Below are 14573 nucleotides of genomic sequence, written 5' to 3' on the forward strand. Positions count from 1 at the left end.
GGAGGAGTGGTAGGGCGGGGTGGGGGGGAGGGCATGGTAGGGGAGGGGAGAGGGGGAACGGGGGGGAGGGCATGGTAGGGGAGGGGAGAGGAGGAACGGGGGGAGGAGGGGAGGTGACGGAAGAAGATGAGGGGCAGAGGAGGTGAAAGGAGGGGGAAGGGAAGGGGATGGGGGAAGGGAAGGGACAGGGGAGGGGGGGAAGGGACAGGGGAGGGGGGAAGGGAAGGGACAGGGGGGAAGGGAAGGGAGAGGGCGGAAGGGAAGGGACAGGGGGGAAGGGAAGGGACAGGGGGGAAGGGAAGGGACAGGGGGGAAGGGAAGGGACAGGGGGGAAGGGAAGGGACAGGGGGAGAGAAGGGACAGGGGGAGGGAAGGGACAGTGGGAGGGGAGGCGGGTAGAGGCAGGGTGTGGAGAGATGGAGGACGGGTGGGGTGGTTAGGGGAGAGGAGAGGAGGACGAGGGTGGGGAGATTAGGGGAGAGGAGAGAAGGAGGACGAGGGTGGGGAGATTAGGGGAGGGGGGAAGGGAAGGGACAGGGAGGAAGGGAAGGGACAGGGAGGAAGGGAAGGGAGAGGGGGGAAGGGAAGGGACAGGGGGGAAGGGAAGGGACAGGGGGAAGGGAAGGGACAGGGGGAGGGGAGGCGGGGAGAGGCAGGGTGTGGAGAGATGGAGGACGGGTGGGGTGGTTAGGGGAGAGGAGAGGAGGACGGGGGTGGGGAGATTAGGGGAGAGGAGAGAAGGAGGGCGGGGAAGTGGAAGGAAAGGGAGGGAAGGGAGGAAAGGGAGGGAAGGGAGGGAAGGGAGGAAAGGGAGGAAAGGGAGGGAAGGGAGGAAAGGGAGGGAAGGGAGGAAAGGGAGGGAAGGGAGGAAAGGGAGGGAAGGGAGGAAAGGGAGGGAAGGGAGGAAAGGGAGGGAAGGGAGGAAAGGGAGGGAAGGGAGGAAAGGGAGGGCAGGGGAGGGAGGGCGATGGAGGAGTCAGGGGAGGGAGGTCGATGGAGGGAGGGGAGGGGAAGGAGAGGGGATCTGAGGTCAGGGAAGAGGAGGTGAAGAGAGGGGAGGGCATGGTTGAGGGCGGTGGCAGGGGAGATGAGGGGGTGGCAGGGGAGATTAGGGGACGGCAGGGGAGATTAGGGGACGGCAGGGCAGATGAGGGGACGGCAGGGGTGAGGAGGGGACGGCAGGGGTGAGGAGGGGACGGCAGGGGAGAGGAGGGGACGGCAGGGGAGAGGAGGGGACGGCAGGGGAGAGGAGGGGACGGCAGGGGAGAGGAGGGGACGGCTGGGGAGAGGAGGGGACGGCTGGGGAGAGGAGGGGACGGCTGGGGAGAGGAGGGGACGGCTGGGGAGAGGAGGGGACGGCTGGGGAGAGGAGGGGACGGCTGGGGAGAGGAGGGGACGGCTGGGGAGAGGAGGGGACGGGCTGGGCAGGGGAGAGGAGGGGACGGGCTGGGCAGGGGAGAGGAGGGGAAGGGCTGGGCAGGGGAGAGGAGGGGAAGGGCTGGGCAGGGGAGAGGAGGGGAAGGGCTGGGCAGGGGAGAGGAGGGGAAGGGCTGGGCAGGGGAAGGAGGGGGAAGGGCTGGGCAGGGGAGAGGAGGGGAAGGGCTGGGCAGGGGAGAGGAGGGGGAAGGGCTGGGCAGGGGAGAGGAGGGGGGAAGGGCTGGGCAGGGGAGAGGAGGGGGGAAGGGCTGGGCAGGGGAGAGGAGGGGGGAAGGGCTGGGCAGGGGAGAGGAGGGGGGAAGGGCTGGGCAGGGGAGAGGAGGGGGGAAGGGCTGGGCAGGGGAGAGGAGGGGGGAAGGGCTGGGCAGGGGAGAGGAGGGGGGAAGGGGCTGGGCAGGGGAGAGGAGGGGAAGGGCTGGGCAGGGGAGAGGAGGGGAAGGGCTGGGCAGGGGAGAGGAGGGGAAGGGCTGGGCAGGGGAGAGGAGGGGAAGGGCTGGGCAGGGGAGAGGAGGGGAAGGGCTGGGCAGGGGAGAGGAGAGGGAAGGGCTGGGCAGGGGAGAGGAGGGGAAGGGCTGGGCAGGGGAGAGGAGGGGAAGGGCTGGGCAGGGGAGAGGAGGGGAAGGGCTGGGCAGGGGAGAGGAGGGGAAGGGCTGGGCAGGGGAGAGGAGGGGAAGGGCTGGGCAGGGGAGAGGAGGGGAAGGGTCTGGGCAGGTGAGAGGAGGGGAAGGGCTGGGCAGGTGAGAGGAGGGGAAGGGCTGGGCAGGGGAGAGGAGGGGAAGGGCTGGGCAGGGGAGAGGAGGGGAAGGGCTGGGCAGGGGAGAGGAGGGGAAGGGCTGGGCAGGGGAGAGGAGGGGAAGGGCTGGACAGGGGAGAGGAGGGGAAGGGCTGGGCAGGGGAGAGGAAGGGAAGGGCTGGGCAGGGGAGAGGAAGGGAAGGGCTGGGCAGGGGAGAGGAGGGGAAGGGCTGGGCAGGGTGAGGAGGGGAAGGGCTGGGCAGGGGAGAGGAGGGGAAGGGCTGGGCAGGGGAGAGGAGGGGAAGGGCTGGGCAGGGGAGAGGAGGGGGAAGGGCTGGGCAGGGGAGAGGAGGGGAAGGGCTGGGCAGGGGAGAGGAGGGGAAGGGCTGGGCAGGGGAGAGGAGGGGAAGGGCTGGGCAGGGGAGAGGAGGGGAAGGGCTGGGCAGGGGAGAGGAGGGGAAGGGCTGGGCAGGGGAGAGGAGGGGAAGGGCTGGGCAGGGGAGAGGAGGGGAAGGGCTGGGCAGGGGAGAGGAGGGGAAGGGCTGGGCAGGGGAGAGGAGGGGAAGGGCTGGGCAGGGGAGAGGAGGGGAAGGGCTGGGCAGGGGAGAGGAGGGGAAGGGCTGGGCAGGGGAGAGGAGGGGAAGGGCTGGGCAGGGGAGAGGAGGGGAAGGGCTGGGCAGGGGAGAGGAGGGGAAGGGCTGGGCAGGGGAGAGGAGGGGAAGGGCTGGACAGGGGAGAGGAGGGGAAGGGCTGGGCAGGGGAGAGGAAGGGAAGGGCTGGACAGGGGAGAGGAGGGGAAGGGCTGGGCAGGGGAGAGGAAGGGAAGGGCTGGGCAGGGGAGAGGAAGGGAAGGGCTGGGCAGGGGAGAGGAGGGGAAGGGCTGGGCAGGGTGAGGAGGGGAAGGGCTGGGCAGCAGAGGAGTGGAGTAGGAGAGTGGAGGCCGAAGGCGATGGGAGCGGAGTGGTTATGAATAATGAGCGTGTGGCAGAGCAAGCACATTCTTTTATGAACATCTATCATGTTCAAGCAACAGTTTTCCTGAATCAGTTTGTAGTCTGAATCAAACAGACTTTAAAATTGGACAAGTACTCAAGAATAATATTCATTCCTGCAGGTGTTGGTAAAAATCTAGATATGACCAGTGGCATACTTATTTTTTGTCACAATGTTGCCGTTGCCTTCACATGAGTGATAGGGTGTTTCACCTATTTCAATACAGCCAATGACAAGAGTGGCAGGTTGGCAATATGTTTGGAAGCAAGGGACATTGTTAGATTTTCACATCAGTACAAAAATGAAACCTTATGTGTATTTGAGGAGGCAAAAAAAGATAACAATGACCTAAAAAATAGCAGCATATTCAGAAGAAACAGCCAAGTATTTGTGACAATGAAGATACAAGTTTCACAGATATGCTACTTGTTTTATTATTATTTCTTTCCTTTCTCAGACGTTATGTCTGGTTAAAAATGGAAAGTGACGCGGACCTTGATAAAGCATGACTTTCTTTTAACTGTACGGTATATGTTACATTGTATTTAGGAACTTAAGGGTAACTAAACATGTATCAATAATTACAGATTTCTGTAGTTGTATATATACATTTGGATGTAGCTGTATTGCGTTGATGTACTGGTGGATATTGTGTGGTATGACTCCTGTAGTTGATAGTATAATTGGTATAATGTCAACTTTATCCTGATGCCACATGTCCCTTGCCTTCCTCAGCCAGTTGGATGTATTTTTCAATTTCTTCTCCTGTTTTCTTTTGTATATTTGTTGTATTGGGTATGGATATTTCAATTAGTTGTGTTAATTTCTTCTTTTTATTGGTGAGTATGATGTCAGGTTTGTTATGTGGTGTTGTTTTATCAGTTATTATGGTTCTGTTCCAGTATAATTTGTATTCATCATTCTCCAGTACATTTTGTGATGCAGACTTGTATGTGTGAACGTGTTGTTTTATAAGTTTATGTTGTAAAGCAAGCTGTTTATGTATTATTTTTGCTAAATTGTCATGTCTTGGGGTATTCTGTATTTGCTAGTATTGTACATCCGCTTGTGATGTGATCTACTGTTTCTATTTGTTGCTTGCAAAGTCAGCATTTATCTGTTGCAGTATTGGGATCTTTGATAATATGCTTGCTATAATATCTGGTTTTTCTTGTTTGATCCTGTATTGCAATCATGAATCCTTCTGACGCACTGTATATATTGCCTTTTCTTAGCCATGTGTTGGATGTATCTTCAATGATGTGTGGGTGTGTTAGATGATATGGGTGCATGCCATGTAGTGTTTTCTTTTTCCAATTTACTTTCTTCGTATCTATTGATGTTATGTGATCAAAAGGGTTGCAGAAGTGGTTATGAAATTGCAATGGTGTAGCCAATGCATTTATATGAGTGATTGCTTTGTGTATTTTGCTAGTTTCTGCTCATTCTAGAAAGAATTTTCTTAAATTATCTACCTGTCTATAATGTAGGTTTGTTATGTCAATAAATCCCCTTTCTCCTTCCTTTCTGCTTAATGTGAATCTTTATGTTGGTGAATGTATGTGATGTATTCTAAATTTGTGGCATTGTGATGGTGTAAGTTTATTGAGTGCTTCTAGGTCTGGGTTACTCGATTTCACTACTCCAAATGAGTAGGTCAACATTGGTATAGCACAAGTATTTATAGCTTTTGTCTTGTTTCTTGCAGTCAATTCTGTTTTCAGTATTTTTTTAGTCTTTGTCAATATTTTTCTTTTAGTTCTTCTTTAATATTTGGATTATCTATTCCTATTTTTTGCCTGTATCCTAGATATTGATAGGCACCTGTTTTTTCCATCGCTTCTATGCAGTCGCTGTGGTTATCCAATATGTAATCTTCTTGTTTCATGTGTTTTCCCTTGACTATGCTATTTTTCTTACATTTGTCTGTTCCAAAAGCCATATTTATATCATTTCTGAATACTTCTGTTATCTTTAGTAATTGGTTGAGTTGTTGATTTGTTGCTTATTATTATTATTATTATTATTATTATTATTACTATTACTATTATTCTTACTATTATTATTTGTGTCTGTGTCTGCGTATGTGCGGATGGATGTGTGCGCGCAAGTGTACATCTGTCCTTTTTCCCCCCTAAGGTAAGTCTTTCCGCTCCCGGGATTGGAATGTCTCCTTACCCTCTCCCTTAAAACCCACATCCTTTCGTCTTTCCCTCCCCTTCCCTCTTTCCTGAAGAAGCAACCGTTGGTTGCAAAAGCTAGAATTTTGTGTGTATGTTTGTGTTTGTTAGTGTGTCTATCGACCTGCCAGCGCTTTTGTTTGGTAAGTCCCATCATCTTTGTTTTTAGATATATTTTTCCCACGTGGAATGTTTCCCTCTATTATATACTTATTATTAAAAAATGGTGATAATACAGACTACAGGGTTAGCAGAAAAAAATTGTCTGAAAATTAATGTGAACCATTTCTTTTAGATTATTTTTCTCTCCTAATATTAACAAAATATGTAGACAATCAATACATAGTATAACAGGTATAATTTTAACTGCTCAGAACATGTTAAAAATATTTTTTTTTTCTTGGAGTCCGTTAAAAAAGGGGAGTTTTTTATAATCAGGATGGTCTTATACGTGGGTAAATACAGTAGCTTGCTCCTAATTTACATTCTATGTTTTGTAGATTTTCCTCTGAATATGCCATTACAATACTGCAAAACTGGTCATGTTTAATCTTAGAATAAAGACTTATTAACAGCTAAGACAGTTTCCAGAAGCTTTTCTGGATTTTGCAGTGTTAGACATTGGTGGCAGAGGGTGGCTGACAGCCCTGCTTATCATCCCCTTCCTCCTCCAGAAAACAATGTGTATTCCATCTGTATCATCCATGTGAAAGTGTGTGAATGTATTTGAAGTGTATGCAAGTTGTGTAACAGAGATGGGACATGGGTATCAGTCCAGTAATCACCTGTCTGAATACTGAAAAACTGCCTAAAAACCACATTCAGGTTGGCTGGCAAATTGGCCCTCATGGTTAATCCACCCGATGGATTCTACCTGGAGCTGGTGCACCTCCCCGAATCCTACAGGGGGTCAATAAGCATCTCAAATATTTTTGAGAAATCAAATATTAAAGCTGCTGATTATGGTTATTTGGATCATCTTTGGCAGCTTTTCTGTATATTGGCACTACTTTGCTTATATTTAATATTTCTGGAAATACTGATTTAAACGAGCAGTTTGCTATACCCAAAGGTGCTTTAGCTATTTCTTCACTCACATGCTTCATTAAGGATTTCATCAGCACCTGCAGTCTTCTTGGATTTTAGTCTCTGAATAGTTTTTAAGAGTTGTTCTTTTGCTGCAGTTCCAGGAACATCGAGTTGAATGGTTGTTCAAGTATTCTAGGATGCTATCGTCCCTGATAATTTTCCACACTTTTGTGTTTTTCAAATTTCTGTTGAGTATATTAACAATTTTTGATAACCTTTAGCTACTGTGTCCTCAGTTTTCATTAGTTTAATAATATTTATATGATCATCCTAAACGTATGCTAACACAGAAGCTATATTAAAAACAAAAATTCCAAGACTTACCAAGCGGGAAAGCGCCGGTAGATAGGCACAATGAATAAAACGCACAAACACACACACAGAATTTTGAGCTTTCGCAACCGGCAGCTGCTTCGTCAGGAAAGAGGGAAGGAAAAGGAAAGGTGAAAGGATGTGGGTTTTAAGGGAGAGGGCAAGGAGTCATTCCAATCCCGGGAGCGGAAAGACTTACCTTAGGGGGAAAAAAGATAGGTATATACTCGCGCACGCACGCGCGCACACGCACACGCACACATACGCGCGCGCGCACACACACACACACACACACACACACACACACACACACACACACACACACACACACACACACATTTAGAGATGTAAGTCGAGACGGAAGTGTGGAGGCAAAGATGTTATTGAAAGACAGGTGATTGAGGCCTGGCGGATATCGAGAAGAGAGGATATATTGAAGGGCGAGTTCCCATCTCCGGAGTTCGGATAGGTTGGTGTTGGTGGGAAGTATCCAGATAACCCGGACGGTGTAATACTGTGCCAAGATGTGCTGGCCGTCCACCAAGGCATGTTTAGCCACAGGGTGATCCTCATTACCAACAAACACTGTCTGCCTGTGTCCATTCATGCGAATGGACAGTTTGTTGCTGGTCATTCCCACATAGAAAGCGTCACAGTGCAGGCAGGTCAGTTGGTAAATCACGTGGGTGCTTTCACACATGGCTCTGCCTTTGATCGTGTACACCTTCCGGGTTACAGGCCTGGAGTAGGTGGTGGTGGGAGGGTGCATAGGACAGGTTTTACACTGGGGGCGGTTGCAAGGGTAGGAGCCAGAGGGTAGGGAAGGTGGTTTGGGGATTTCATAGGGATGAACCAAGAGGTTACGAAGGTTAGGTGGACGGCGGAAAGACACTCTTGGTGGAGTGGGGAGGATTTCATGAAGGATGGATGTCATTTCGGGGTAGGATTTTAGGAAGTCGTATCCCTGCTGGAGAGCCACTTCAGAGTCTGATCCAGTCCCGGGAAGGATCCTGTCACAAGTGGGGCACTTTTGGGGTTCTTCTGTGAGAGGTTCTGGGTTTGAGGGGATGAGGAAGTGGCTCTGGTTATCTGCTTCTGTACCAGGTCAGGAGGGTAGTTGCGGGATGCGAAAGCTCTTTCCTGACGAAGCAGCCGCCGGTTGCTCGAAATTCTGTGTGTGTGTTTGTGTGTTTTATTCATTGTGCCTATCTACCGGCGCTTTCCCGCTTGGTAAGTCTTGGAATTTTTGTTTTTAATATATTTTTCCCATGTGGAAATTTCTTTGACATGTTTTCTCCACACTTACATGATTGCTGGTATGTTAAGCAGATCCTCCTCCTTAACTTAAAACCTGTGAAGGACCATCTTCAAGATTAAATGACTTCTTTTCAGTGTATAACAGTATTGTTATAAGCAGTTCCAGAATTATTCTCTTTTGTACATCTTCATATTTGCAGATTTACAGTTGTTAAGATATCAAAGTGTGAGTTTCAGACATAAAGCCTTAACCTGACTTCTAAAACGGCAAAACATTAAAATTTGTTGAGAAGTTTCACATCTTTTCTACTTAAGAGTACCAAAAAATGCACGGAAATCCTGAATGTATTTTAACAAGTTGACTGCTGCATGCATAGTGATGGACGTTTCACCGTCAAGCCAGACCAAGGCACAGCACCAGAGTCTGCTGTGGCTGCCAGTATGCACACGACATCATGTATAAGGCCCTGTTGTGGTCACCAGTGGCCTCGTGGCAGTGAACGTGCTGATTATTGTAACTGCAGCATCATGAAAATTAATAAGTATTTTATGCATTACTCACCCATATGCATGACCAATGATGACACATTTCTGCTGTTCACTTATGAACTTATCAAATATTTCTACAGCATCTTTCAGCATATTACTGAATGAGTATAGTGCTGGATTGTCAGGAGCAGAGCTGTAGCCATGACCCAACATGTCTGGAGCAACAACTTCAAATCCCATTTTAGCAAAATGTTTCATTACTCTTAACCAAATGTCTGCTGAAGAGCCAGCACCATGCAGGAAATAAAGAGGTGGTTTCTGAAAACAAAATAAATCTTCAGAAAAACAATGCATGAGAACTAAGACAATTAGATGTACAGGAATGATGCTGCCCATTGGAATAGCAACTGAAATAGGTATTAACAGACACTATAAACACAGTTCACATTGCTTTAGTTAATTAGATTATTCAATTATACCACAGAATTAGTGTACCCTCTCAGGGTGAGGTAGTGCCTGGGTCTAAGAAGGGGGGAGGGGGAGGGATGGTGTAGTTTGAAACAGACAGTATGGGTTATGGGTTTAGAGAAAATGGCATGGGAGAGTGGGGGGGGGGGGGGGGGTGAAAAATGGGCAGGAGACAGAAGTAATGTGGTGTATGTATATGCATAGATTTTAAATACTCTGCTTAATAGCTTAAGTGATATTGTCAATGGACCCTCCTTTAACAGTGGACTGCCAGAAAATAAAGGGTTAAATAAAAGAACTGGCCATGGCTTCTGAATAAATAGTCCCTCACTGATTAGGAGCATCAATTACTACTTCTCAAAACAGGGTACAGATTTGTACCCTCTTGCATTTGTTTCATCTTATTTGGCAAATATTTCCAAACGTGGAATTTACAAGCATAATATAATTATCTTCCTTTTTCAGTAGTTTTATACATTGAACAATTAGTACACAAAAACATCAAAGGACTAGGGAAAAAAACAGAAAAAATTATGTGATTATGACCATGCATATTTTAGTTTTCTGGTGGAAACAGAAAACATACACCAAGATTTTAATTGCTAGTAAGATTTTCTGCACATACCAGAATACGTTTATGTTTCAAAGCTAATGAAAAGCAGTGCATTATACCCACGATGACTCAGTTGTATTTCCATTTTCATTGTGAGCAAGGTGTTCTCTCTTGGGGATGTTTACAATTTAACCCTTTCGTGGTTGATGGGTCATATATGTCCCTTTAACTTTGAGCACTAGTTCGAGTTTCAGGATATATGTTACCCAGCTCTGCACGGTGCTGCCATCTAGGGACCACTGTACTGAACCTAAGAAAAAAAAAATTGGGACTGCACTGCAAAGACAATAGAGAAGCGGTGACTACTTTTGTTGACTGGCGTGTATATATGGCCGCTGCAATGCCACTTATTTGTGTCATTCTTCAGTTTTCATCATTTCTCACTTTCCAGCTATGTCTGACGTAAGTAATTCATCTTATTATTAACTTAATAATCATTTTTTAGTACAAATACAGTGTGGAATGTACTTCTCAGTGACTGTACTATCTTATAATCGAAATAAAATTAGTGGGATACATGTGTCCCAGCAGACATTATTTGTAAAGATTAGCAAGACAATTGATTAATGAGTATTCATCCAGGAAAAAGAGGGGATCAATGCCCACTTTCTTCCCAGCAAAGAGAGGCGTCTCTAGTGTGCCAGATGATGTTCGGCTCGTGATCGTAGGCAAACATGTACCGAAAGACAGTAGCACTAGGAAGCGATGCAGATTCTGCAGCACAAACTCAAAAGAGAAGAGAATAAAAGTTGTTTGCACTACTTGTGGTGTACCACTCTGTGCCACATCATGTTTTTCCAAGTTTCATGGCATGTAAAGTTTTGTAAGTATTGATCATGTATCATGAAAACTGAAATGTAATGAATATTTTTTACACTGGCTCTACACAAATAAAGAGATTACAAGCATGTACAAGTTGTAGTTATTTTACTCTCTGCAAAATCCTGTTTATGGCTAAAAAACTAAAATTACAAAATCAGTCAGTCAGTCAGCAGAAAAGGTACCTTGCCATGGGACATGTGTGTCCCACTTCCTTTTATGAAAAAATGGAGAACTTAAAAAAATATTTTGGTGGTGAAAATATAATAATGGGACTGAAAAGAAACTTATCGCCTTAATATTTTAAAAATCTGTAAAAAATGAATTTTATCCATGAAAGGGTTAATACCATCAAGAAGCTACCTGTACCTTCTACTGCAAAGCAGAATCCTTCTGCAGCAAAGTTTTATTCTAAGGCTCCCACGACAGTTTCAAGATACAAAGAATGTTTGCGCCAACCATGACCAACATTTAGTCTCAACTGCATGACACCATCTAGTGATGTCTACAAGACAACTGTCTGTAGAACATAAGCCTTAGGAGCTTCTATTTTTGATCAACTTACACTCAGGAATTTCAGGAAAGGAACCAGTTTGGCATTTCTGGAGTACTTTTGGAGGGAGCCATTGTACTGGAGGGCTGTATGGAAGGTCACATCTTCATAGGTGGTTAGAGAAACACTGTGGGATCCAGGGGTGCTCAGAAGTATGACTTTCTCAGGTGCAGCTGGTCGGAAACTTACTCTTCATGGAGGACTGCATCAAGCTTTTCTCTTGCACAAGCTTCTTGCAGCTGGAAATATCCAATAAATGGATTGGACAGTGAGTTTCCAATTAAACTACTGAAAAAGTCTTGCGCCAAGTGCATATTTGCAAACTCTTATGGATTTTTATTCAAGAGGAGCAGGGAATTAAAAAACAAGGTTTTTGAAAAAAACTGTAACTTTGAAATAAAAACTAAATAATGACTGAAATAGATGCAGTCTGTTAAAAAAAAAAAAGCCCATCTTTGCACTTCTGCAGAATATAAGCCTGCTGTTGGGTAACACTCAGTACAGTGTTGGTCCACCTGGTTTATTTGTTTCCTGGGCATGCTTGCCACAAGGGGGTTGAGACATTCCTGCTTAAGTCTGTCCCAGTCTTTGACAGCAATCCTCATGAGGTCACCCAGTGTGTGACAAGGGTTCCTACAACAATTCACTGTAAGTTTCAGGTGGTCACAAGAATGCTCAATTCGTTTCATTTTAGCACAGGACACAGGTCACTCCATATGGCTGATACTGTCTGGTTGGTGGAAAGTGTTCACTGTCTCAACTGATGAAACGGTTGATGAAATACTGACTATAAGCGAGCACAATACACTGTCCGAATACGGCATAGCCCACAGATAGTGCTCAGTACTGATGAGATGCTCCCAACATCAGTTCACGATATTACCCCAAAACTTGACTGACCCTCCACTGCCCGTTAAATCTGCTTGTCTCAGACATGCACTAGTACCTGGCCATGTCCACACTCTTCTAAGATGATAATCAGGTGTTAGACAAATCCTGTACTCATTGATGAAGAAGGGATGTTTGTACTGATGTTTGCAATGGAAACCTAGAAGCCAAACTGACTGTGTGAAGACGGCCTTACTTTGTCTGTGTTGACACAACCTTTTCAGCTGCCTCCAGGAAGACAGTTCTGTTTCATACTCGTACGAGTACCTCTGAGACACAATTACTAGGTCATGCTCTGAAACTGGTGCTGTTGAGCATGAGTGACCCCTCAAAGGTATATCTTCAATGATTTTTCTCATTGGGAGTAAAATGTTCAAATGATGTTCGGAATTTGGTGGGCAACCACTCATGCTATGAAGTGACAGAAGTGCAAACAGTAACATGCTGACAAATTGAACATTATGCACATATCATGCTGCCCATTCGCAAATGGAGATGCAGTTTCTTCTATTGATCTACCCTAAGAACGTGGGATTACATTAACATTCACTTCCATTACACCGGTGGCTGTACATAATGATCTGCTGTAGTTAAAATAGTATTGGGAAAGAGGTTTCTGGTGGGGGCTGTGGGATAGCATCAACAGAGGGGGTGCAGGAGAGAGACGGGGATGAACAAAAGAAGGAAACTTTAACAAGTCAAGAAGGTGGTACAAAACTTTTTTAAGCAAACCATGAATCTTAAAGATGTCAGGAATACAATGGTGAGATGAATTACAGCCTGTCAGCCACCATACACACTACTGTTTTTTTTTTTTTTTTTTTCAGCCATAGAACTGTTCCAGGCACATAATTTTTAGCACTGTCGTGTCATATGGCTTGTTATTAAACCGTATCTTCATCAATAACTCTCCAGATATCCTATTCAAGAAATAGGATATTTTCTTGATCATATGTAACTTTTGGACAGTATTTAATTTTAAGCTCTTGGGAATGGGGAGGTGCAGGTGATAGGAAATGAAAAAAAACACCATTTTTTGAATTTTGTGGTGAACTGTAACACATTGTTTTGGTGAAGTGATGTATTGCACAAACACTTTCTGAACCAATGAATGATGATCACCACTGTAACAAGTTTATTTTCATAATGAATTAATGTAACCCACTGTTTGCATGTATGTCTTATTTATGCGTATTTATTATGAAATGGATGGACACAGTTTATCTACAAGCCAGGATGACAATTACCACAATACATGTTCGCAGTACCTGCTGGTCCCTGGGCAGTTTATTTCCTGTTGTTGGATCCTGTCTTGGGTGTAGGGAATAATGAAGAAACCTTGTAATGCATGGCCATTGTAAACAAGAATACAATATACAAGAATCGTATTTAATTCAAAAAATGGATGTTGGATTTAAACTCTTAACTTCCAATAGTAATTGCAGCACTTTGAGAAACTGAGTTTGATCAGAATATATTAGCAAGGTTGTGGCAATAATAAGGTGAGGAAAATCGAATAATAGAAAAGGGGTGGTTCCCAATCAGATCGTACATTGCCACCCAATATCGCGGTAAGAACCAAGGGTCAATTCCTCTTTACAAGCTACATTAAAAAGTATTATTGTCCACTTCAAAGTAATTTACAGCTCAGGTGCGTCAATTCTTCATTATGGTTAGCACAAACATTTTAAACAGATGGCAGGCATTTCTTCCTTGTTTACACTTTTTGCCAGCACGTGTGTCTAAAGAACACCCATGAACAGTAATTTAGCAAGATCAGGCAATCCACTGTGTTCCAGACGGTTCCTCCAAGATTTATGTTCACAGGAAATCATTGTGAAATACATAGTTGATCTTCATAGCTCCACAGAAACTAAAAAATTACTTTCAGGATATTTTAGTCAATGACCACATTAAGTTCAGAGGTTCAAATCCCAGTTTCAAAATGCTGGAAGAAGGAAAAAAAAGAAAAAGAAACGGGTGCAGAACGATGTTTAATTTGCATGGAATATAACCAAAGAAGCGCGAAACGGTATGTAAACAAAATTCCTCAGTTTCTATTTGAGATGCTCAGCATAACTGTCTCAATGCAGTATTGCACGTTGATCATAGAGCACTTTTAGAAGAATGGCGACTGCACACCAGTAGTTCACCAGAACTTCCGGACACTCAAAGGAATTGGGGGGGGGGGGGGGGGGGGGGAGAATTGGTCCAATGTCTGGCAAGGGTCTGGAGAAAATGATTATGAAATTCGAAAAGGCAGGTGCAGTGTGGCGGAGAGAGGGGAGAGAGGGAAACAGTCAGTCCAACATCAGTAGATGATGTTACCACAGCATTGCAGGAGGGCTCTCGTGGTGGTCTGCAAACGTGCATTGCACAGGGCATTGTCCGATCTTTACACATACCTGTGGAAAAGGAGCATAAAATTCTATGAAACATCCTGCATTGCTATCTATACAAAATTACCTATGTTTAGAATCTGCCTCATGATGACCCGCCAGTAAAACAAATGTTTGCTCTAGAATTTCTTGATTACATGAAAGTGGACAGTGAACAGCAATGGAACATTCTAAAGACAAAGGAAGCCAGTTTTCATCTACAAAGACACATCAATGTACAGAATTGTAGGAATATGAGCAACAGAAAATCTGCTCACACTTCAACCGTGTGCTGCTATACTCTGCAGAGGTAACTGCCACACGCAGGATGATGGCATCATTTGTCATGGGGCCTTATTTTTTC

General features: G+C 45.7%; 1 protein-coding gene across 4 annotated transcripts in view; it reads right to left on the minus strand.

Moving 5' to 3' along the window:
* Positions 1–14573, minus strand: part of LOC126272015 (uncharacterized) — a 103323-nt gene that overhangs the window by 41756 nt on the left and 46994 nt on the right. For all 4 annotated transcript variants that reach the window (XM_049974508.1, XM_049974507.1, XM_049974509.1 and 1 more), the window contains exon 3: positions 8564–8808. In XM_049974508.1, coding sequence (XP_049830465.1) covers positions 8564–8808 — 245 coding nt within the window. The remainder of the gene's footprint in view (positions 1–8563; positions 8809–14573) is intronic.

Source organism: Schistocerca gregaria, chromosome 5, assembly GCF_023897955.1.
Source record: "Schistocerca gregaria isolate iqSchGreg1 chromosome 5, iqSchGreg1.2, whole genome shotgun sequence".
NCBI lineage: Eukaryota > Metazoa > Arthropoda > Insecta > Orthoptera > Acrididae > Schistocerca > Schistocerca gregaria.